Below are 23609 nucleotides of genomic sequence, written 5' to 3' on the forward strand. Positions count from 1 at the left end.
TGCAAACACTTGTGTTTAGGTAGATGCACACTTCACTTTAGGTCCTGTATTTAAAATTAGTATATGATTGTTTAATAAATAGCTTATAACACAATATAACAAATCCAGTTGTTAACGCTATTACAATTCTCTACTATTTGTAGAAAAGAACTCTTCAGGGTACCCACAGGTGAAAGCTGAAATCCGACCCAAAAGGCATGGCTGTACTGAGCTGTCAGGATACACATAATCTGGATCATGTTATGAAAATGAAGAGCTGTGTCTTCTCACTGTGAGTCTGCAGTTTGTCCTCTAGGTGTCAGTGACACATCAGCCGGTTTCAGGGTCCACAACAATAATCAAGGTAATACAGAAAGTAATGTTTGAGTCAGTGCACTGAACTAAAGGGAGAGGATCTCTGAGGAGCCTTTGTTTAGATGAACCAGAAACCACAAATGTATAAAAACCATCAGGAAACAATACTTTAAAGGAACAACAAAGTTATATACCATTGTAGACAAAAATACTCAAAATTGCGATTGTAATGATGAATATCTGTCAGTTAATCAGTAAGACCTTTTTAGAGGTGAGCAAGACTCAAAAAATAGAAAACTGAACTAAAAGCAAATATCAAATTGTAAACCTTTAACTAAGACATCATCTCTAGCTGTAAAGTAGCACAGAAACAGAAAAGTCCGTTCACTATTGAATCTGACTCTGGTGACAATCAAGTTGCTGTTTGTTTTTAATGAATGAAAGTTTGAGAAGTTGTCATTTATCTCCAGTGGCAGGCTTTCTGTCAGGACCCTAACAAAGCTTCCCCCCTCCTCTGACACACACAGGTTTATGATAATGAGGAGACTGGAGGCGCAGGGAGAGTAGGAGCCATTTTCACCATTCAAGCGGAGTTGCGCGGACGGAGCGGAGGTTGTATCGGCCACGGTGGTTGTCGCCTCCGACGGGACTGAGTGTGTGTGTGTATGTGTGTCTGTGAGTGTGTGTGAGTGACCGGCTCGGGGCAAGGTGACTGCGGCTTTACCTCCGGAACAGACCGGCAGCTGTGAGCGGAGAGAAGTGCGGCCGCTGAGAGCATGGCCCCCCTGCAACAAAGGGAAACTCACAGGCGGAAAGTTTAAAGGAACCAGGAGCTGCAGAGATTCCCGGCCGGAGAACAAACACTGAGGAGCGATGCACTTCGCCAACTGGGATCTGTTGTTCATTTTGTGGTGGTGCCAACTGGTTTCGCTGGCTCGGTGTTACAGTGTCCACATCCGGGAGGATGCCGGACCGGGGACGGTGGTGGCCGGTGTGCAGCGCGTCGCGCGGTGCGCTTTGGATCAGGTCCTCGCTCCCAGATTCTCGGAGCGGTTTCTGGGGACTGACCCCGGGACGGGCACCGTGTTTGTGTCGGGCTCGATAAAGTGCCCCTGGCTGGGCTCGAACCCCTTCACCGTGTACACTGTGGCGGACTGCGCGGACTCCGGCTACAGGCACCTACTCACCAGCCAGTACGAGGTGCACGTCCACGGCAGGAACTGTTCCAGCAGGCGCACCAGAAAGCCCCAGTGGGACATGGAGGTTCTGAGTCTGTTCGGCTCACACAGCAGCCACCATCGCTCACAGTGCCACCAAGCTGGCTCCGTTCTATTCCCAGTGGGAGGTTTGATACCTGGCCCCATAGTCCGATGTAAAGTCACTAACAGTCAGGACTTTTACTTCTTGGAGGGGAACTTGTGTGTGTCTGAGACTCTGTGCTGGAGGCAGGACACTCTCCTGGAGCTGGACCTGTTCTGTGATGTGCTCTCAGGGCAGGAGCTCAACACTAAGGTCGGTCAGGTCATCCACTGGCGTGTGGGGCAGGGCCCCTTCAGGCAGGGCCACCTCGGGAAGCTGTTGGAAAAGGCGGCTCAGTCTGACTCTGGGATTGTGAGCAGGCGGAGGAGAAGCATCAACAGCAGCCCCCAGTTTCAGCCCCCGATGTACCAAGTGTCTGTGGCTGAGAATAAGCCGGCTGGGGCCCCTGTTGTTGTTTTGAAAGCGGTGGATGTGGATGAAGGGGAGGCGGGCAGGCTGGAGTATTTCATAGAGGCTCTCTTTGATAGCCGCTCCAACAACCTCTTTGCTGTGGACCCAGACACTGGGGTTGTGTCCACAGTGGAAGTGTTGGACCGAGAGACAAAAGACACTCATGTGTTTCGTGTCACAGCAGTCGATCATGGGACACCTCGACGTACAGCCATGGCCACCCTCACTGTCACAGTCAGTGATACAAATGATCATGACCCTGTGTTTGAGCAGCAGGACTATAAGGAGAGCATCAGAGAGAATTTAGAGATAGGCTATGAGGTGTTAACGGTGAGAGCCACTGATGGCGATGCACCTGTGAACGGTAACATCCTTTACCACATCCTCAACAGCAATGGGTCCAATGATGTCTTTGAGATTGATTCGAGGTCTGGTGTAATCCGCACCAAAGGCCTGGTAGACAGGGAGGAGGTGGAGGCTTACATGTTGTTAGTTGAAGCAAACGACCAAGGTCGTGACCCCGGGCCCCGCAGTGCCACAGCCACGGTCCACATAGTGGTGGAGGATGATAATGATAACGCCCCGCAGTTCAGTGAGAAACGTTACGTGGTCCAGGTGCCCGAGGACATGGCCCCGAACACAGAGATCCTGCAAGTCACTGCCACAGACCAGGACAGAGGGGGAAATGCTGTTGTTCACTTCAGCATCATGAGCGGAAACACCCGGGGACAGTTTTATATTGATGCCCAGACAGGTAAAATGGACTTGGTGAGTCACCTTGATTACGAGGCAAACAAAGAATACACTCTGAGGATTAGGGCTCAGGATGGAGGACGGCCTCCACTGTCCAACATCAGTGGCCTGGTGACTGTCCAGGTGTTGGACATAAATGATAATGCCCCCATTTTTGTCAGCACCCCATTCCAGGCCACCGTGCTGGAGAACGTGCCACTGGGTTACTCCATCATACACATCCAAGCGGTGGATGCAGACTCTGGAGACAACTCCAGGCTCGAGTATCGCCTCACTGAAACCACGCCAAACTTTCCCTTCACCATCAACAACAGCACGGGGTGGATTGTCGTGGCAGCTGAGCTGGACAGGGAGAGTGTAGATTTTTACAACTTTGGAGTGGAGGCCCGGGATCACGGCTACCCTGTCATGTCCTCCTCAGCCAGCATAAGCATGACTATTCTGGACGTCAACGACAACAACCCAGAGTTCACTCAGAAAGCCTATTACATGCGGCTGAATGAGGATGCGGCTGTAGGGACCAGCGTTGTGACAGTGTCAGCTGTGGACCAGGACATTAACAGTGTGGTGACCTATCAGATATCCAGCGGAAACACCCGCAACAGATTCTCCATCACGAGTCAAAGCGGAGGGGGGCTCATTACGCTGGCACTGCCTCTGGACTACAAGCTCGAGCGTCAATATGTCCTCACTGTCACTGCAAGTGATGGCACTCGCTTTGACACCGCCAAAGTGTTTGTTAACGTCACAGATGCCAACACACACCGACCTGTGTTTCAGAGCTCACATTACACTGTCAACATTAATGAGGACAGGCCTATGGGCACCACTGTTGTTGTAATAAGTGCCACAGATGAAGACACGGGCGAGAACGCACGCATCACCTACTTCATGGAGGACAGCATCCCGCAGTTTGACATCGATTCAGACACAGGAGCCGTCACCACACAGATGGAGCTGGACTACGAGGACCAGGTTTCCTACACACTAGCCATCACAGCTCGCGATAATGGCATCCCTCAGAAGTCTGACACCACCTACCTGGAGATATTGGTGAATGACGTCAATGACAACTCCCCTCGTTTCCTCAGAGACCACTACATTGGTTCCGTAATGGAGGATGTGCAGGTGTTCACCAGTGTGGTCCAGGTTTCGGCCACCGATCGAGACTCTGGGCTCAATGGACGGGTGTTCTACACCTTCCAGGGCGGGGAGGATGGTGATGGAGACTTCATCATTGAATCCACCTCGGGCATCGTTCGCACGCTGCGCAGATTAGACAGAGAAAATGTGCCCGTCTACAGCCTGCAGGCGTTTGCTGTAGATAAAGGTGTCCCTGCTCTGAAAACACCTATAAACATTCAAGTAACAATCTTAGATGTGAATGACAACCCCCCTGTGTTTGAGAAAGATGAGTTTGACATCATGGTGGAGGAAAACAGCCCTATAGGCCTCGTGGTTGCACACATATCAGCCACAGATCCAGATGAAGGCAGTAATGCACAGATTATGTACCAGATAGTTGAGGGAAACATCCCAGAAGTTTTCCAGTTGGATATCTTCTCTGGAGAGCTTACTGCATTAATTGACTTGGACTACGAGACAAGATCTGAGTACATCATTGTGGTCCAGGCCACCTCAGCCCCACTGGTGAGCCGCGCCACAGTCCACATTAAACTTGTGGATAAGAACGACAACGTGCCAGTGCTCAAAAACTTCCAGATCATCTTCAACAACTATGTGACTGACAAATCCAGCAGTTTCCCCACCGGAGTAATCGGCCGCATCCCTGCTCACGACCCCGACGTCTCAGATGACCTCCACTACAGTTTCGAGGTGGGAAATGAATTGAACCTAGTCCTCCTGAACCAAAGCACCGGGGAGATCCAGCTGAGCAAGGCCCTGGATAACAACCGGCCCCTGGAGGCGTCCATGAGGATCTCTGTGTCAGGTGAGGCAGTTGGATAACTCCACCCGGTGAAGGAAGAAGCTTTGCTCAGATGCATTTCAATTCTACTAACACGTCCTGTCTCTTCATTTACATTTTTCTTCACTAGATCATGGAAGTGATGATGACTAAAGTAAGCCTCCCTTGGCTTTAGTATTCCATAGTGATTTTCCCAGCAGAAATTTTCACGAAGGAGGATTTATATTCATTGCAGGATATTTGTATGCCACTCCACTTAAAACACACACACATATATAGACACACTGCCAACAGATCAAGCATTTAGTTTCTGTGAGGTAAATTGTTTCATTTTTTCACGTAGGGGGCTTCTCTTCTAATTTCTTTTACTCCTTCATTAAGGACTTTTCTTGTTTACACAAGCCTGATTTAGCTTTGCCTATTGTTGAGGTTTAAATAGCTGTTTAGCTGTTTGTCTGAGCATGTCTGCATCCTGTGAGATCCACACACGGTGGGCAGACTGATCCTACCCCATAACCACTCATCAACCCCCGCCTCCACACACACACACAATGAAATATCTCACCCTGTGAAAGCCTGTTTCTCTGGCATTTTCACAAATGTTGCTTCATTGGGTATTGGATTGTTTGACTGGGTTGTTGTTTGTTGTTGTAATTTGACAGAGGAGCTGACAATTTGTGTTTTAGGCTGATGATTCTGATTGGAGTGAACTTTTAAAGACAACAAGGTGATCCAGATGTAAATCTTTTTCACCTCCACTGTTTTTGACTTTCGTTATGTGATATGATGGGTCATGTTAGTCTACGATGAGCCTAACCCAAGTGTTAGGTTGTTTGGTCTTACTGCTGTTGTTCTGCTAACATTCATACCTTTAACTTACTGTATTCATGGCACCTTCAATTATACATGCCAGCACAAATTGCAGAGATTTATCTGCTTCAATTATGTGACTGAACTTGTGTGTTGGGCGTGTTGCTGTTACTCATGGTTGGACCTCATTTGATGCAGAGTGACTGTAAATTTGCCTTCCTTTTGACCTTGGTATACCCAAACAGGAAGGAAAACTGGGATATGTCGTGTGCATCATATTTGATATTATGAGACCACCCCCCTTTGGTGAAGAGAAAAAAAAAAAAAATGTTGAAAAAGGCAGCTGTTTAGAGAAAAATAAAGATGCAGATATAAAGATACAGATGTTACAGATGGCCAAGGCGAAAAGTATTTGGTATTGCCTGAACTGGGTGTAATGCCTGATGTAACAAATATGATATAAACAAAAAGGCAAATATGCTTTTTTTTTTTTTTCTTACATTTTGTTAAAAGGCCAAATAAAGACTTAAGACTTAAAAAATAGAATTTTCTGGCCAATTTTTTCTCTGGTCAGGCATTATAGGGCTACCAGGTTGGAAGGTTAAAGATGAAGCTGGCAGAGAGCCGAGGATTTCTCTGATTTGGCTAAATGAGACAGTGGCTGAGCTGATTGAGTGTTTTTCTTTTAGCTGATGAGGTGACACTGAAGAGAAGATACTGTATGGTTAGCGTGGGTAGTCGTTATTATGGATTGGAGTCCTGCTTTGCCTCTCTGGAGAACAATAGTGAGCTGTCTTTTCAGAAGCAGGCGCAAGAGCTCATACCGGGCCGTGGTTGGGGGCAACAGCTGTGACTCTACCAAGAACCAATTAGAGGCCGTGTCTCCCCGGCGCGTCCTGCACCTGCTGGGGTTTATGAGTCAGCACCCCTGCAGGAGACAGGGGGAGATGGAGTGAAACAGGAGGACGGGGGTATGGGGTGGGGATTGGCGGGATAAGTTCTGGTTGTGTAAACTGGAAAATGTTGGAAAACACAGTTGTACTGTAAGAGAGCAGAGAAGTCATTAGACGGTTGAAGGAGGAGATGGGGTAGGAAAATGAGCTCCTCCTATAGATGCTACTGACCCCAATTTTCAAAGACTTTTCCCTCAAGGGACCCTCCAAGTCTTCCTATTATCTTTTCTCTTATGCTGCCGTTTAAGAGGCCCCTTATGATGGACAATTTTTGATGGGCTCTTTTCGATGTTGTTGGACTGTGAATAACATGGTTTCTGAGCTCAATTACGGCTACAAAATGTGATGTCTATGCTTCACCTCTAATTTATGTTCATTTTCATCAGTTAAGATGTTATGTTTTCTTTTCATCGCGTACCTTAACACTGAGTGTCGAGGAATTGTCATTTTATGTCATCCTTTTCCATTTGATATTAAATGTATAACGAAGTTCACTGAGATCAACACTTTTAACCACTTACACATTATACAGATGATAATTAAGCATTATGTCATAGATGGCATTAACTAACACAGATTGAGCTTTAGGTAACCTACTCCATTTGAAGCATTTTTAGTCAAATCTATCAAAATAATTCAATTGAATAGAATCTTATCTTTGCAAGTAAAATAGATATCAGGTTGATAAGCAGGTCAGCCCACAAAGTTAATACTGCTGCTATTAACTCCATAAACATAAATATGTAAATAATATACTGGAAAATATGGAAACAGTTGAGTTAATCAGAGGATGCAAAAACATCCTCAGCTTTACCTCAGCTTTACAGATTCATCTCACTATGCCTGTTGATTTCGTTCTCATTTTGAAAAGCAGGCATTTAAAAGCATATTTGACAACCACATACCGGGAGAGCTTTCTTTTGTATTGTGTATTGACTGTGTGCAGTGGCATAAATTAGCTCTCATAACCATTTAATTATCTTAAGGAGTCAGATTTATGACAGTGGTGTGTGGACACTGGACCTGCCTCCGTGCTGAATGGGAGAAAAGAGACTGAAACTCTACACACATTCCTGCTACAAAACTGATATCTGATGATAATAATCAGCACTTCTGTGTTATGAATAGAGTTGTGGTCACACCGCTGGGTGAGAGGTAGGTTGTCATCGGTGGGTTTAAATTTGTTGCATCTGTATGCTGGGATCTGTCAGAGACAGTGTTGACATACTCAGGGGCTGATCTACTTCTCCCAGGCAAGCGTGAGCCTGCATAAATAGGTGTTTGCATTTGATGGAAAATATTTTTTCCCCTTGCCTTTCTTTCATCCTTAAAGCCCCATTAATCGATGCATAGAACGTCTAACTAATCCTTCATTATACTTTTACACATTTTTTGAATTTTGATCATGCTCAGTTTATCATAAGTCAGTCTGTAGTTTTGTCATTATTATGGTGAATTGTTAATTCCAGTACATTATTTCACTGTTAATTTATCTTGTCTCAGGATTACAGTCAGTTTTGTCTGCACTGTGTGGCAAATATACAATGTATACATTACTATAACTACACCGTGAGGACATTTTGTCCTTGTTTTAATCAGATTCTGAGTCCAAGCCAATATCTTGGCCCATGCCCACTTTGAAAACGGCAATGCAGTGATTTAACAGACAAACACGCCTCTATAACTAATGATGGCAGTTTGATTCAGCTCACATCACACTGCAGGTTAGACACATCCTTAAATTACATGGTGGACGGCAAATATTTTCTCTCTCTGGTCACTGTCTTGAGGGGAGATTCTTGTGAGTTTGAAATGGCTGCATATGCTCCAAGGTTAAACTATTGTTTCATGTTTAAATTGTGTGAGCCAAACATGTTCGCATTTGGCCCAACTAACTAACCAAAGACAATTAACAATCATTTTTTAGCAGATGTAGACAAGAAAGAAGACTTTCTGAGACTTAGTATTGAATATATTTATCAGTTCTTTTGAAGCCCTTTGCCAGTTCCTTCACCATCCTTGCATAAGGTAAATCTACAAGACTGGAATTTTAATGGAAGATAGTTGGTGCTACTCTATGCGACTGTATGTAAGAGCCGCCATAATTTCATTATGACCTATTAGACCCTGTAACTATGTGTGGAGTGACTTTCTCAAGGTTTGTTTCTGTAACACTAAACCATTAGGCTGCACAAATCTCTAATACTTTTTTGTGTTTCATGTGTGGGTGGCTGCTCCAACAGCTGGACCACTCTGATTGCCTTTCTTCTCGCTGTCATATAATTATTTCACCCAGGCAGTGAGCGGAGTGCGTCTTGGATTTGGATTTGATCTCTTACGGTTGATGAATCTTTGTTTGATATGCTTGATATATACGATTCAAAGTCAGATCTTGCAAGCGCTCACCCATGTTTTGTGTGACTGCAGTCATCCCTAATGTGGCCCTTTCATATTCTCTGGATGGCGTTAGTCACACTTGCAGGCTTGCCTGGAATGTTTGTTGCACTGTTCCTTTATTCTGTCCCTTTAACGTCACCTCTCACCTTGATCCTGTTTCTCTTTTCCCTCTTTTTGTTTGCTTGTCACCATTTCCCATTTTTCTCCTATCTGGCCGGGTCTATGGCCCTCACCCCTGCAACCCTCACTGTTCCCTCCCATCATTTCAAGCTCCTCCACCCTCTCTCTTTACATCCCCCCATCCCATCTCTCCCTCCTTTGACTATCCCCCCCCCCATCTCCCCTGAGAAAGGAAGAATGCCTAGAGAAATGCTTTGTCTAAGCACCCAGTTGTCATGGTGAACCCAGCAATGCCTGAGAAATTCCTTGTGGGTGGGGACGAGGGGTAAGATCCCTTTTGTGGAGTGAGGGGGGGGGCACATAAAGTTCTAAAGAGTAACTGTCCCCCTCTCCTTTTTTGCAGTGAAGCATATAAGGCTTTCTTTCGGCCTATAATGCTCTGGGGCACACTGACCTGTCCTGTCAGCTGCTTTCACTCTGCGAGCGTTTTTACAGGACCGACACCTACTCAGCCAACACCTGACCGCAGACTTATACTTTCCAGTTGCTGGGTTTTTAAAGGCTAAAGTCTAGTCTTGCATGTGACAAATTTCAGGGGCCCTCTGTTTAGAAAGCAGCCAAGAGTTTAAAGCTCATGGTGATATGATAGTGTCATCTTTGAGCTCTTTGATTTGCGACACAGATGCGCTCGGAGAGTATCCGATTTCTTGCTGCTGGCTTGTTTCTGAGCAGCAGGACATCCTCCTGCGGGCCTCACACACATGGCTGCATTGAGGGTCTGGAGGACAAGAGGTGGGGTGCGGGTGTGTGTTTGTGTGCATGTCTGTAGGAAGGACTGGGGTGACATCATCTGTGTTAGGAGGGGAAATTGTGTTTAGGATTAGGGTTGGTGCATCACTGGGGTGAGGCCTTATGGTGCTTGCATATATAACAGCATTGTCCTGTATTGTCCTCGCTATCCCAGCAGACAATAGGAGCAGGACCTGTCTGGGTCTGCCCCCTCTGTCTTTGTGTCACTGTGGCTTGGATTCATCCATGAAATGCTCCACGTACTGTACAGCTTGATGTAGATGCTCTTTAAAATCTTTCCTACCGACATTCATGCATTTTTTTCCACACTGACAGGAAATACATAACTAAATGTGAAGTATAAATGGCTGAAAGTTGGCTAAGAGTAAGGGATATGGATGGTTGAATAATCAAGTTTAAATATTCATGATAGCTCAAAATTCTGGACAAATATCAGGGAAACGGGTAGTACAATGAAAATTTTTGGCCACAGTGGTACGAACACCAACATTACCAAATCTCCCATAAAACTCACTATTCAAGTATATGTGGGAAAAAACACTATCCCCTTTTATCCGGTCCATCCTATTTTCAGCTAAATTCAACACACTTTGAACATTGTTCAACTGACAGGGCTGTGCAGCTGCACCGGCCAAAAAGGGTGTATCTTCCTGTGTAGTTGTAAAAATTCTCCACTGGAGGACAGGAATAATTACAGTACATGAACATGCTCCTCACACTGTGAACAAGATGGATTATGTTTACTTAACAGACCGTTACCTTTACGCTACATTGTGCTCATTTAGTGTTGAACCAGACTGAGATTTCACAGTGACCTGGTTTCATATGCAAGCTGTCAACATCAGACTGTCAGACAGGAGGATAAAAAGTGAGACTGGAGGAGGTGGTGAACCTTGGCACGACGGAGTTTAAGATGTTTCACCACCATCTAATTTATATTAAACCTGACAGGAGGGCGTCAGGCTAACTAAGCAGATGGCTTTGGTTTTGTCATCAGCTTCCGAAGTGCTGAGATCGTGCTGTCACAGTTTGGTGTCAGTGGATGAATGTGAGAAACTCTCTCTACTGTTCACGGCGACACAGGTGGTTTCTTTTCTTTTTCTTTTTTAAGACATTAATTGAATACTCTCCAAATTGTCTTTCCAAATGTACATTTGTTTGAGACAATTTCCAAACTGTCAGTTTGGAATAAGAATAAGTTGGTTTGATGGCCCTCACATTTGTAGGACTGCATTAAAGTTTTAAGTGTTTCCATCTCTGTTTTAAAGCATCTTAGTGAGTGACAGTCATTATTATGCTTCTGGATGTTCCGTATTTAATGTCTATTAACCAACTATTGGTGCATTTGAATAAGGGCCTCATGCTTGGTCACGTCTTTGCATGCTAATGTCTCTTTACCCTTGCACTGACAGCATTTTTGCTTTGATATGCTAATGATCTGATTGGTAGAGCTGAGCTCTGTTTCTGTGGCTCTAAGGCTGCTTCACTATAGAGGAAGAATCTGTAGAATGTCCTTTTCTTTTGGTTTTCACATGCAGCAGGGAAGCGTCATCAGGGGATGGGGTGGCAGCGCCCACAAATGAGTACTAATGGCCTCCCTCCAACATGGTCAGCTTTTCTCCTGCCTGGAGGAGTCAAGAGAGAGATATTGAGTTCGCTCTGACCCCTCAGGATTGAAATCCTTGGATTGGGATTGAGCTACACAAGCACTTTCCATTATTGAACGTCTAGGGAGTGAAGGAATTAGGTGTTATGGTCATTATTGTTACTGCTGAGCCAATTAATTGGGCTTAATTGTTTTGAAGAAGAAGATAAGACATCCAGTTTAATCACAGATTTTTTAAAAAGCTTTCACAATCAAGGTCAGAAGCGTCTGAATATTTATTTAACCTGTATAATTTTTTTCTCTGAATCAAAGGAACACACAGAGGAACTGAACATGCAAGTTGCGATGTTAAGTCTAATTCGCCTTGCTAGATGTAACAGCCCTCAATGTGGCTCACACACAGATAACAGAAAATCTGCTGCGTGGGAGTTTGAGCGTACTGTCCATTCCCTCCTGGGTGGGTGAAATTTGCAAGTGGGTTTTCTGTTACATGAGCTTTTGGTGTTTAATTGTCGTTGTTCAGCTGTTCACCCACAGTGGAATCAGCAAATCAGTTCTCAACCTGCTGGAGGTCTGGAGCTCTTATTCAAAATCAACCACAAATCCTCTGCAGTCTGCCGTCATTGTGCTCAAAAAATTCCCTGAGTGCAATTGTTCAGGAATGTTTTGGGCGATCAGAGTAGCTTTAGATTGTCTGATCCCTCATAACATTTTGTACCATCCAGGAAACTCAAAACTGAACAACCTTGACTTTTAAACCTGGCAACTAGCACTCCTCAAATGTGTTTAATTTGAAATAATAAATACAATTTTATCAATTTAATATATCTCTTCAGCACCTCATCTAAAACACAGATGCTGCCGTACCTTCAGTTTAACAGAATCTGATTCTGCCCAATAAAATATCATTTGGGGCAAATAGCTCACAATGTCTTATAAAATAATATTGCACTTCAGTGGTAGCTGAGTGAAAACTCGGGTTAGTGTTTGGATTTCAGTTCCAAAAGATAATTCCAGCTATGCAACATATGGTTACTTGCTTTCTGGAAAAGAGATGAATAATGCTACTATTATAACTTACAATTAAAGCTGAAACTTATCATAACGGGTAGATCCAGGGGTAAAAAGCTAATCTACTGCAGTTGGGCCTTAGTCCTGGTTTCTGATAGCGAGCTGGTGGCGTGAGCTGCCGTAGGTGGATGAAAGCCTGGAAGGAGCTGTAACAGCATTTTATGCAGAAGCTGGTGGGGTGTCAGCTTTGACCGTTGCTTGTCTGGTAGGGGTTCAGGAAGAGGGGAGGGGAGGGGAGGGGAGGGGAGGGTTAAGGGTAATGGGATGAAAAACCTGTTCTTCCCTTTGAATGCATAGCTTCCACCCCCAACCAGCCATCATTCAGGCAGTCGTTGAATGTGTTTCACCTTTCAGGCCTGTTTAATTCAAGCAGTCGCTCCCCAGCCACACTTTACTGCATCCCTTTTGATCACCAGGACTTGAGATTCCTGCTTTTAAATGTAATCGACACCAAACAAGGAGCACTCAGTTTTAATGAAGGAGACATTTGATATGCTGGATCCAACAGATTTTGGACTATGTTAAATCATCATGATAAACTTCTGCTCTCTTGGAGCAGAAGCGGATCCACATCAGCACTTATTAGTGTTAATTGACCCCAGCATGGTGGCTGGTATGCTGTCCTGCTGTGAACTTTCTGTTCCTGTATGTCCACCTGAGCTTGTTTCCAATGAAATCATAGGGATCTCAAAGGTTTGGCTTCAGTTTATTATTAAATTAATTTTTGTATGTACCTGTCTTTTATTTTTCAACATTTTCTGTTGGAAGAGCTGTGGCTCTACTTTTTCAGTATTTCAGACCGACCAGATTTACAGTTCAGTAACCTATAAAGTCTCGTCTCAAACTGGCCATAAATGTGTCAGAGTGATGTGAAACCAAAAAACAGAAATCACTGTCTCACTCACATGCAGCAGCAGAGTTCCAGTAATTAATGTGCATGATTGCAGGCCTCTCTGAGGGAGAGTATTTAATTCTAATTAAATTAAAGTGTATCCTATTGTTGGCCCCACAGGGGCTGTACTCTCAGGTCATGGCTCTGTGGTTTGCTTGGTTGGTGAGAGATGTGTTGTCCTCTGACCGTGTGTTTGCATGACAAACACCACGTTGGTGATGGTGGTTTCTCACTATAGTTGCTTGTTAACATAATTCTGGGTTTTGTTTTTTTTTTTATTTTTTGTTTGTTTGTTTTTTTCCACTGTACTTCTCAACAGTTATTCCTGTAACTGAGCCTTGTGTGTTGATGGACTTTGGAAATTTAATGAGGAATAAGCATGGAAAATAAAACTCCTTCTGTTGTGACATATCCCAGAATTATATAAATACATAAGGACTTTTGAATGGGAACAATATAGAAAATGTGTAAAATTATAGTCTCTGAATGGATATTTCCATTTTGAGCTTTCAACTGATTGGTCATGTGATCACTGGAAAGCTCATCTTAAAAATGGTTTTCACCATTTCATTCCTCTAAACTGGTTCTTAAGCGTAATTTCAAGTGTACTTCTATGAAGTGTAATAAATATTGGCTGAGATGTCACTCAAAACAACAAACAGCCAAACAGGAAATAATGATCTGAATGCTCCCTTTCCAATAATAACGCATTAAAAACTTGTTAGTTTATAGAGAGGCTTGCTTGGAATTGTAAACGTTGTGAAGTGCAAAGGCATCCACGGGCCTTATCCCAGTTTGATTTTTAATTTATGATCTCCCCATTGATCTTGGAAACAGCACCCCGGCTTTGATGCAGCGAGTACTCAATGAGTTCTGCTCTGCATACTGTAGTGAGCTGATGCTGAATGACTAAGACGGGCTCTGCTGAACCTCATTACCTCTTTACCCGGAGGTCCCCCCCCCGCCATGACACACTTTTACAGCAAAACACTCAGTTGCCTCTGAGGGAGCGTGGGCCCCTCTGGATCACAGAATTAACATGATTTTTGTTTGAGCGTAGCTTCTTAACGTGGCACCATTAGACATTTGATGAATGGTTGCTTGAGAGAGCTGTTGGAGCGTGATTATTTATCAGCTCTCCACTGTCATGATGATGAATAGTATTTTTATAGTAGCTCTAATGTGCCCCCCACCCTCCACCCTCCACCATCAGAAAAGGTTTCGCCAGCTCAGTGTCTAATGGGTACATTTGGATTTGGAGGCAGAGCAGCCAGGATTTAGGTCCGAGGTAACTCTGACAAAGAGACACTTGGGCCAGTATCAGTCACTGTAAAGAAAAGGTGAATTTGATTTTATTTCTGCAGGTTTGTTTGTCCTCTGATAATGGGGCAGGTGGGCTGATCCTCAGATCCTCCAGTCTCTTCTATGTTGGGCCCTGAACCCCAACTGAACTCTGATGACGGCTCTGTCAAAATATGATATCTCACACTTTACTGTTTTGTCTACAGGTTTGTTTTTCAACAAGGCTAACCCATATTGAGACGAAAGGTGTGTTTTGGCAATCCTTATAAATGTGTGAAGTCAGGATTAATCATTTATCAGATGTTTGAGCTCAGTAACATAATATCATATACACAACGTAATGTGGAAAGGGGATTAATGGAGGCATTTACACACAGTGTGATGACTGAATAGAAGGTTCTTCAGTACTTGATGTATATTTACCTGACACGTTGCTTCTTAACTTTCCATCACATGGACGGTCAAAACAAAAGTGTGTATAATGGAGCTTGAAATTTCAGTTGCTGTTTTGTACCTTAGATTCTTCATTTAATACTTAATGCTTCTTTAGGTTTGTTCTCTGTGAGACAGCTGGATTCTGCACAGATGATTTAAAGAGGAGGTGCAGGCTCAGCCCAGTAGCCTTTGGCCCTCATCATTTTCCTTTCTTTACTTGACACTGTTCCTGGAGTAGGCCACACCTAATGCAGCCCTGTAGTGATGCTTTGGTCATTCTCATCTTTACTCTTTGGCTAAAGCAGTAAAGAAATCCAATCTTTAAATATAAAGCGGAGAAGCGAAATAAATGCTAAACTGTCATCTCAGCAGTGAAGGGAACTGTCTGAGGGAGAAGGCTGCTGTGGGTGATGTCTCTGTCCCCAGTAATTTGGTCACACAGTCTTTCTGATCTTTATCCACCATGACTTTGTTGACATTTTCTGGGACTCAACAGGGAGATTTGATGGCAACTTTGTGGTCTAATTAGACCAGTCTCACCGATTTGTTCTCTCTCTCTCTCTCTCTTTCTCTGCAGTCTAGTCATTCCCAACCAATGAGACCTCATGTCCGCTTGAAGCAGGAATTCATATATCTTAATGTGATTTAAATGTTTGATTGCAAACACACAATCCTAAAGGCTCTTTGTGCTCCTAATATAACGTGTCCGTGGAGTATTTTTTGTTCAGAATTTCCCTGACAGTGTGGTTCATTAATACATCAGCCATAAAAAGCAGTACTTCTCCCCTCCATAACCTCCTGGCTGATAATTTATGTTCTCTCTCAATGGGGGCAGGCTGCAACCTACAAACATGGCCTTTGTGTCTCTGGGAGGCTTTTTCTGTAAATGAACATTGAGCCAGGTTGTTAACATTCCTTGTTCTTTTGATCTGCCTGGTATAAATTAGGAAAATGAATGAGAATCATCGGGGGATTTTCTTTACATTCTTGATGAAATTGGTTTCTAAAAAAAACAAAATTCCACCTCTTTGAAGTAGAAGCCTACAATCTATATAAACTGGGCTTTTAAGTCGCCTTTAAAACAGACAAACATCTCATATATATTGCTCCATGTTCTGATTTGAAGCATGAAGCTCACTTGAGTCACTGGGTTTTCAGGTTTTCTGCTGTTTTCATGATTTTATGAATTGTTGTTGTTTTCATCAACTCTCACACAGATTCTGTGATGAACAAACTTCCACTCCTTCAGTGGAATCCCTGCTCTGCTTGTATTGACGTATGGATACCTCCAACCGCCCACACTCACACACAAAAACACACAAACACACACAAATGCTGTACACAGCATTGGCAGTCCTGAAACCACAGTGTGTGTTTAATCTTTTCCCTGGCGCCATTTCTTAGCTGAGAGCATTCCTGGCACCCGGAGGCCCAGAGGGGGTCGAGCTCTGGGCTGAAAGCAGTGTCACGCTTCAGAGCTGGCACCTTGACTCGTTACCAACTAAACGTCCCTTTCGCTCCTCTTTGGCCCAAAATGTCCTGCTTACCCTCCGTTCCTGAGCAAAGTATCCTTCCGTGGAGAATGACCTCTTTGAAGGATGGTCTGGTCCCTTTCAGGAGAGATTCTCCTCGCGCTCAGTTTCCCAGCGCTGCGTCTACATCTGGAGCTCTGCCCGAGCTCTCCACCAAGAATGTGAATTGGCACAGGACATTATTAAGATGATGTCTGTCCTTATATATGTTCTAACCTTTACAAGCACCTGTGCAGTGAGAGCTGCTCTTTTCTGGCTACTGTTGCTGCTGAGTTTGTTATAATTTGAACAGATAAAGAGCTGGAACTGGTTGAGGTAGAGAGCAACCGATTTATTCTACCAAACATGTAAAAATGCAACAACCGTTCTTTACTATAGCTACTCTGATTGTGTCCTATGAGGCTCGTCTGTTAAATACTTCTCTAAACCCCCAAATGCAGGAATAATGAAAATTAAAAGAATCAGAATTTCTGAATATGGCTTCAATAATTCATGGAGGGGTTCTATAACAAACAGCAAATTTGACAATTGATTCATAATTTAAATTATGCCCTGGTGGAATATTTATCTGGTTTTAGCCTCTTCCCATCATTGATTCAAGTGAATGAAAACATTTAATCTTTGGTTCCTATGAATGATCTGAACACAACATCATGGGCTCTTTAATTGTGTAGAGATATTCTTTACAGTGTAAAAATATCATATCCTGCTGTAAACCAGTGTCTATTAACCAAACAGTCCATGTTTCTTCAATTTGAAGTGTACATAAAATTAAACCACAAATCTTAAAGAAAGGATATGAGTTAACACAGAGGAGAATATCTTTTATTTCTCCTATCTTCACAGTCATCTTGAAACCCCATGTCATGGTAACCCCCAAATTTAAAAGTGCTGCATGAAAAACATAGATGGAGAATCCTAAAAATAATCAGCAGCAGGTGAATCAGTTGCATCTCTACTGTCTCTGTGGGAAAGGAAAGAGCCTTCAGTGTTTTTCCTTTGTGCTCTCCCCTCTCATATGCGAATGTTTTTCTTGTGTACACAGGTGTGTGTGTCTGTGTGTGTGTTTATAGTAAAGTGTGAAACAGTGGGCGACCCTCCTTGTGTCTCTGCTTTGATTCCCCCCCCCACTTCCTCTGTTAAGGCCCTGTATTATTACTGTGCTGGAAGCGCTTGACTGAAAGCAGAAGGATTAAAGCCGTGTCAAACATGCTCCTCTGTCTCACTTCCTCTATGAACCCCCTCCCCCTCCCCCTCCTCTATTTTTTTTCTATGTGCCCCCCCAGCTCCTTTTCCTCCCCCCTGGTTTGGCACCCTGTGTTTAAACTCCATCGGTGCCAAACAGGGATCTGGTAACTTTGGACAGTGCTGTTTGTTTGTGCGAGCTCTGCTTGCAGGTTCTGCTCTTTGGCCACAATCCAGATGCCCAAAACAAAGTGGCCCATTGATTATTTCAGAAGGAGAGGCTGGGGCTTGTTTTCGTCACACATTTGATTTGATTGAGCCTGTTTAGTGTTTGCGACTGAGCACAGAGATAGAAAAATAATAGTGATCTCTTTCTGTGATCTTTGAGTGAGACTATGTTACCTTTTAAAGACTAATTTACGCAGTCTTCATTTTGCGTATGAAAAGCTCATAAAGAATAAAAAGCATCAATAGTCAGTTTAACATTTCTGCAACAGTTACTCACTGACCATGACCACGACCTTACTGAGGCTAATTTTAGCAGTGACATCTCTTTCAATCACCTAATAAAGACAATTTATAGTAACTGACTCTGAATCTGGGCAAAGTGTCAGAGAATTCAAACTGATGTTGTTCTCCTATAATTGCCAGTTCAGCAGAAATCCCATGGACATCACAACATTTACTCAATACATAGCAGACTCATATCAAGAGGGTTATTGCTTGTTAGTGGCACGCTGAACTTTCTTGTGTGTTATTTTTGTTCTTTGTGATCGGATGGCTTCGGATGGAGCATGTTTTCATTATAATTTTACTCCTCAGTGAGCCAGACATCTCTGACTGCTCCTGTCAGGTACATTTAGCTGATGCCAGATAATATGCACTTTCTTTTTTATTTTAAATTTGGTTACAGCAGAAAAAACTGAATGAAACTGATGTAACTACATATATTTTGTAACATAAGGCCGAACATGATGCAATGCAATGAAAGACATAAAATTCACCAACAGCTATGTCTGCAGTCAAAGTCTGACTTATTTTATAAAGGCCCAACAAAACAAACAATGTCTCGTACAAGACCCACAATAGTAGACCGGAAAGCACTTAATGTCTGAGTTCAAGCTAAATAACTAAATACATGAAGGCGAAAATGTTCTGCTATGAAAATAGCAAGGCAAAAGCCAAGCGATGTACTGAAATGACAAACGCTTTTGAATTTGAGACTTAAGGCATCTATAATGAAGAAGCATCTCTGCTTCCGGACAAAGAAAGGAAAAATCGAGGTGTGAAATTGCTGATTAGAAACTTGGAACGTATTGAATGAAAACATACAGGCACTTGTTCTCTTTTACTCTTGGCAATACATGTGTCATCTGTTCTGGCACATGAGAAACATGAGAAAAGCTCATCTGAGCCAAGAATATGCTGTAAAAAAGGTCAAAGTTTCAATTCGCGTACACAATCAGTGACATTTATGCTTTATTCTGTCTCTTTTTTCTAAAAGTCCTGCTAGACGGTGGGTTTGTGTGTCTACTGCAAACATGTGAGTCTGATGTTGCAGTAGCAGCTGCTGCGTAAATCCTCCACCATGCAAGTACCTGCATCTCTCCTGTTGTTGCAGCTGCTCCGTGTGTCAATGCTAAAATCCCAGTTGCTTTGATTTTTGCAGGACTTAAATTTATTTGCACATCTTGGAATACAGGATCAGATGGTACTTTTTGAGGAGGAGATGAAAACATCCTCTAATTTAAAGTATAGCATTTGATATTAAATCTCATGAAAAAAAAAAACAAGGAGAATGTATTTAACCCACTGAAGTCTGTCCGTGGAGCTACTTCTTTGTATCACAGTGGTGCATTGTTGTCCGAAAACTGCAAAAAAAAAAAAAAAAAATCAAACATTGACATTGAAACATACTATTTCACCGGCACAATGCTTCATGACAATAAACACAGCCACTGTAGTTTATGTTGGGCCATTCCAATTTAACTAAGGCAGAGTAAAAATAGTTTTGGTTTCTTCATTGGTGTGTTGATGAGTGAAAATATCACCACATTTATCTTTAAATGTTTTGTTTTGTTTTGTTTTAAAAATGGCACAACTTAAGGTTCGCTCTCTGGCTCTTGGTGGAGCTTATGGCTGCTTTCATCTTCATGAGCTGTTTACTTACAGGTTTACAAGTTGTTGGTTTTTTTTGTCTGTTTAAAATAATTGCCAGCTTCCCAAACAAACACTGCTCTGATTACTTGTCCTGTTCACACCCATTATTAAAGCACTTCCTAATGCTCTTTCAGTGTAAGTGGTGAGAGCTAAAATCAGCTCCTCTTCTGTTTACCTGATGTTATTATGAAGCTTGAGGTTTCTGAGTTTGACACGTCAAGCGAATTGCAACAGTTTTTGTTGCAAAGTTGCTTCTTTGGGGTACTGTTGTACCTCAGCACAACCCAAACCTCATTTTTCACTTTTCTGTTTGCTTAAAGAACCAATTGCACAGCGAATTTCAACCATCATTTTTGAGGAGATATTGCTAAGAAGTCAGATCTAATCCTTCATTACTAATACTGACAGCCTGTTTTTTGTTACTTGTGTCTTTTTCAGATGGTGTCCACTCGGTGTCCGCCCAGTGTCTTCTCCAAGTCACCATCATCACCGATGAAATGCTGTCCAACAGTATCACGTTGAGGCTGGCCAACACCTCCCAGGAGCATTTCCTCTCCCTTCTGCTTGCACAGTTTCTTGATGGTGTGGCACGTGTCCTGTCCGCCGCCCCGCAAGACATTGTGATCTTTAATATCCAAGATGACACGGATGTCAGTGCACGCATTCTCAACGTCAGCCTGTCCGTGGCTGTGCCCGTGTTTGGGGAGGGTAACCAGCGGCCCGAAGGGCTCGGCCATTCAGCCGGCCGGCCTGGCAGAAGCACGGAGAGTGGAGGTGGAGAGTACTTTGGCTCTGAGGAGCTCCAGGAGAGATTGTATCTGAACCGCAGCCTTCTGGCCCAGATCTCTTCCCAGGAAGTCCTTCCCTTTGATGACAACATCTGCCTCCGCGAGCCGTGCGAGAACTACATGAAATGCGTGTCCGTGCTCAAGTTCGACAGCCTGGCGCCGTTTGTTGCATCTGACACCATCCTGTTCAGGCCCATCCACCCCATTGCTGGGCTGCGCTGCCGCTGTCCCACAGGCTTCACGGGGGACTACTGTGAGACAGAGATTGACCTCTGCTATTCGAAGCCCTGTGGAGCTCATGGAGTCTGTCGAAGCCGAGAGGGGGGCTACACCTGTGAGTGCTTTGAGGACTACACAGGTGAGAGCTCCCATTTAACATAGACTTTAATTATTCAGGAAGCAGTTTTTTTTAGGGTCCCACCTCATGGCTTCATTAACCTATTGACCAGTTAGCTACTGTTACTATGGTGATAACGTTGCCAGATTTACTACCCAATAGCTCAATATTTGTGGTGTTTCTTCAAAAAGTAAGTCTCGCATTTAATATACACGTAAACAGAAGCAGGATTCTCATTTTGTTTGTCATCAGTTGCTCATTTTGTCATCTGAATTTGAAGAATATCGAGCAGATTTTAGCAGCTGTAACTCATCAGATTACCAAAAATGATCTATTAATTCCATCTTCTAAACTATAATTGGACGATTGCTGAGTTGGGTGTGTGATATAGCAGCGGGCACAATTTCAGAGTAACATGTCTGTGTTAATCTGTTGTGTCGCTACAAGGTGAAAGGCCACACTTTCTGCCAATCTGTTTTCATGTCAGCCTTCAAAATGTTAATTTCTTTCCTTCACAAAAATCCCATGGGAGCTTTAATGTCTGCATCTGTCCCATGAACTGCCCTCCTCCTCTCTGTATGGACCCTGGCTCTTTACAGATATGGGCTGTCCTGACGGCAGACAGAGGCTGAGTGATGAGTTATTGCTGCTGTTGTCAGTCAGCAGAAGTCAACACAAACTGAAAAGAGTTTACATTATACAAGTTTGCGATTTTAGAAGTGCAGGCCTATTGGTTTGTTTTTTTTTTTTTGGTTTTTTTTTTGGCTCTCTTTTGTTTCCCTACCAGAGGAGAAAAAATGTTTGTTATATGCTATATTTTGTCACATCTTTGTGGCCACTGAATATCTTGTATTCTCTACACCTACACTCACAATATCATGAGCCATAAAAGTGGACTGTGTTTCAAAGCTGACATCCAAAGAGCAGGAAAAACGATGATATAACAAGCTCTGCTTCCTCACTGATGCTTATTTTGCAGACGAGAGATCGTCAGTGAGAGATTCTGTGTTGAGTGTTTTGTAGTGAAGAGAACAAGAAACAGCAGTTTCTCTGTCCAGAATAGTGTTGCAGAGTGGAGTTAAGGAAGGAAATTATTAATTATAAATGGCTACAGCTCGGATGGAGAGTGCACCCTGACTGTGAATGCCCTGTAGTAAAGATAAAATAAAATAAAAAGGAATACTGCAAAGCACACAACAATCCGGACAGTATTTTTTGATATAATGAAGGAGATTAATTTATTCATGTTGGCCGTGGAATTATGAACAAGTTGCAGGAATAATTCAGACACTGTTCCAAAAATTATTCACATGCTCAAAGGGTTAAAGTGTCTACTCACTCAGTTTATGGTTAAGGGGACTAAGGAGAAGTTAAAAAGAGAATTCACAATGCTAATTTATGCATCCTGAATATTATAGTAGCTGTCCCATCTTTGTGTGGAGAGGTTAACTGGGTCAATTCCTGACTTTTTAATGATTTATGGTTTCATTTTGCTTTTGAAGCACTGTGCTGGTTGGTTCACTACATGTGCTCACAGTTACACTTTACTTTATAGCCCCATTATTAGTATTGATGAACTACATACAGTTTGTATGTATTTTGGGCTTCACCGGTTCTGTATTTTTCTATGGAAGGTCAAGAATTGCTTGTAAGTAAATAAATATAATAAACAAACATAACATATATTATATTAAATGCATAGTAGTAGTTGTTGGCAAAAGCTTAATTCCCAGCGAACACATAAAATGTCTTTGTTTATTTAAAACGATTACACGCTCTTGTAAAAAGCACATTTAATGTGTTTTTTGATGCTGTCTTTTTCTCAGTGCGTCTAGCTAAAACCGATTCTATGTGATGCTGATACCATTTATAATGTGTGTAAGCTAAATAACAAAAACACAGTCCAGCTACCAGCTGCAGAATACTCATAGTTCAATCAGAAGCATTATAACCTTTGTGCACAATGATATATTTTTTATGATTTACACCTTAGAAAATTTTAAGCGAGTATGTATTTGTGTCATTTAATTTATTTTTTTGTTATTGTTGATATGATATTACTTATAATTACTAATATTCAGTCCTAAGTTGTAAGTACTCCTTTATGGGCAGGTCCTCACTAGCTTTGGCCTTTGACAGTTAATAGATAAAATTTAGAAAATCTGAATTGAGATGAAAAATCATTCGTCCATTAAAAACACAAATCTAGTCTGTAGCACAGAAACAGGAGCCATTTGCGTTGTGTTTGTAATACTATATTATTACAGTAATGGCATCACTCCCATTATTAAAGAGTTTTTTCACCTATTAAAGCCTAAAATAGTGTTGGGTGTGTGGGCTCAGTCACACCGAGTCCAGGTTGAGTGGCACTTATATATTCTTGTTAACAGCTGTAGGTGTTGGAGCTGAACTCCAGCTGCCTGTAATGTGAAGAATCAGCAGACAGGGAGAATGAATGTGAGTGGGTGAAATGAGCATATTTCTGTTCACGTGTACTGAAAGCAGCATCAGCCACAGTCAAATACAT

General features: G+C 42.9%; 1 protein-coding gene across 3 annotated transcripts in view; it reads left to right on the forward strand.

The window, feature by feature from the left end:
* Positions 1-908: 908 nt before the first annotated feature.
* The window catches only part of celsr2 (cadherin, EGF LAG seven-pass G-type receptor 2), a 53966-nt gene continuing 31265 nt past the window's right edge, over positions 909-23609 (forward strand). For all 3 annotated transcript variants that reach the window (XM_029501582.1, XM_029501583.1, XM_029501585.1), the window contains exons 1-2: positions 909-4708; positions 20396-21103. In XM_029501582.1, the coding sequence (XP_029357442.1) occupies positions 1168-4708; positions 20396-21103 (4249 nt within the window). In that variant the 5' untranslated portion in view covers positions 909-1167. The remainder of the gene's footprint in view (positions 4709-20395; positions 21104-23609) is intronic.

The sequence above is a fragment of the Echeneis naucrates genome, chromosome 5 (genome assembly GCF_900963305.1).
Source record: "Echeneis naucrates chromosome 5, fEcheNa1.1, whole genome shotgun sequence".
Taxonomy (NCBI): domain Eukaryota; kingdom Metazoa; phylum Chordata; class Actinopteri; order Carangiformes; family Echeneidae; genus Echeneis; species Echeneis naucrates.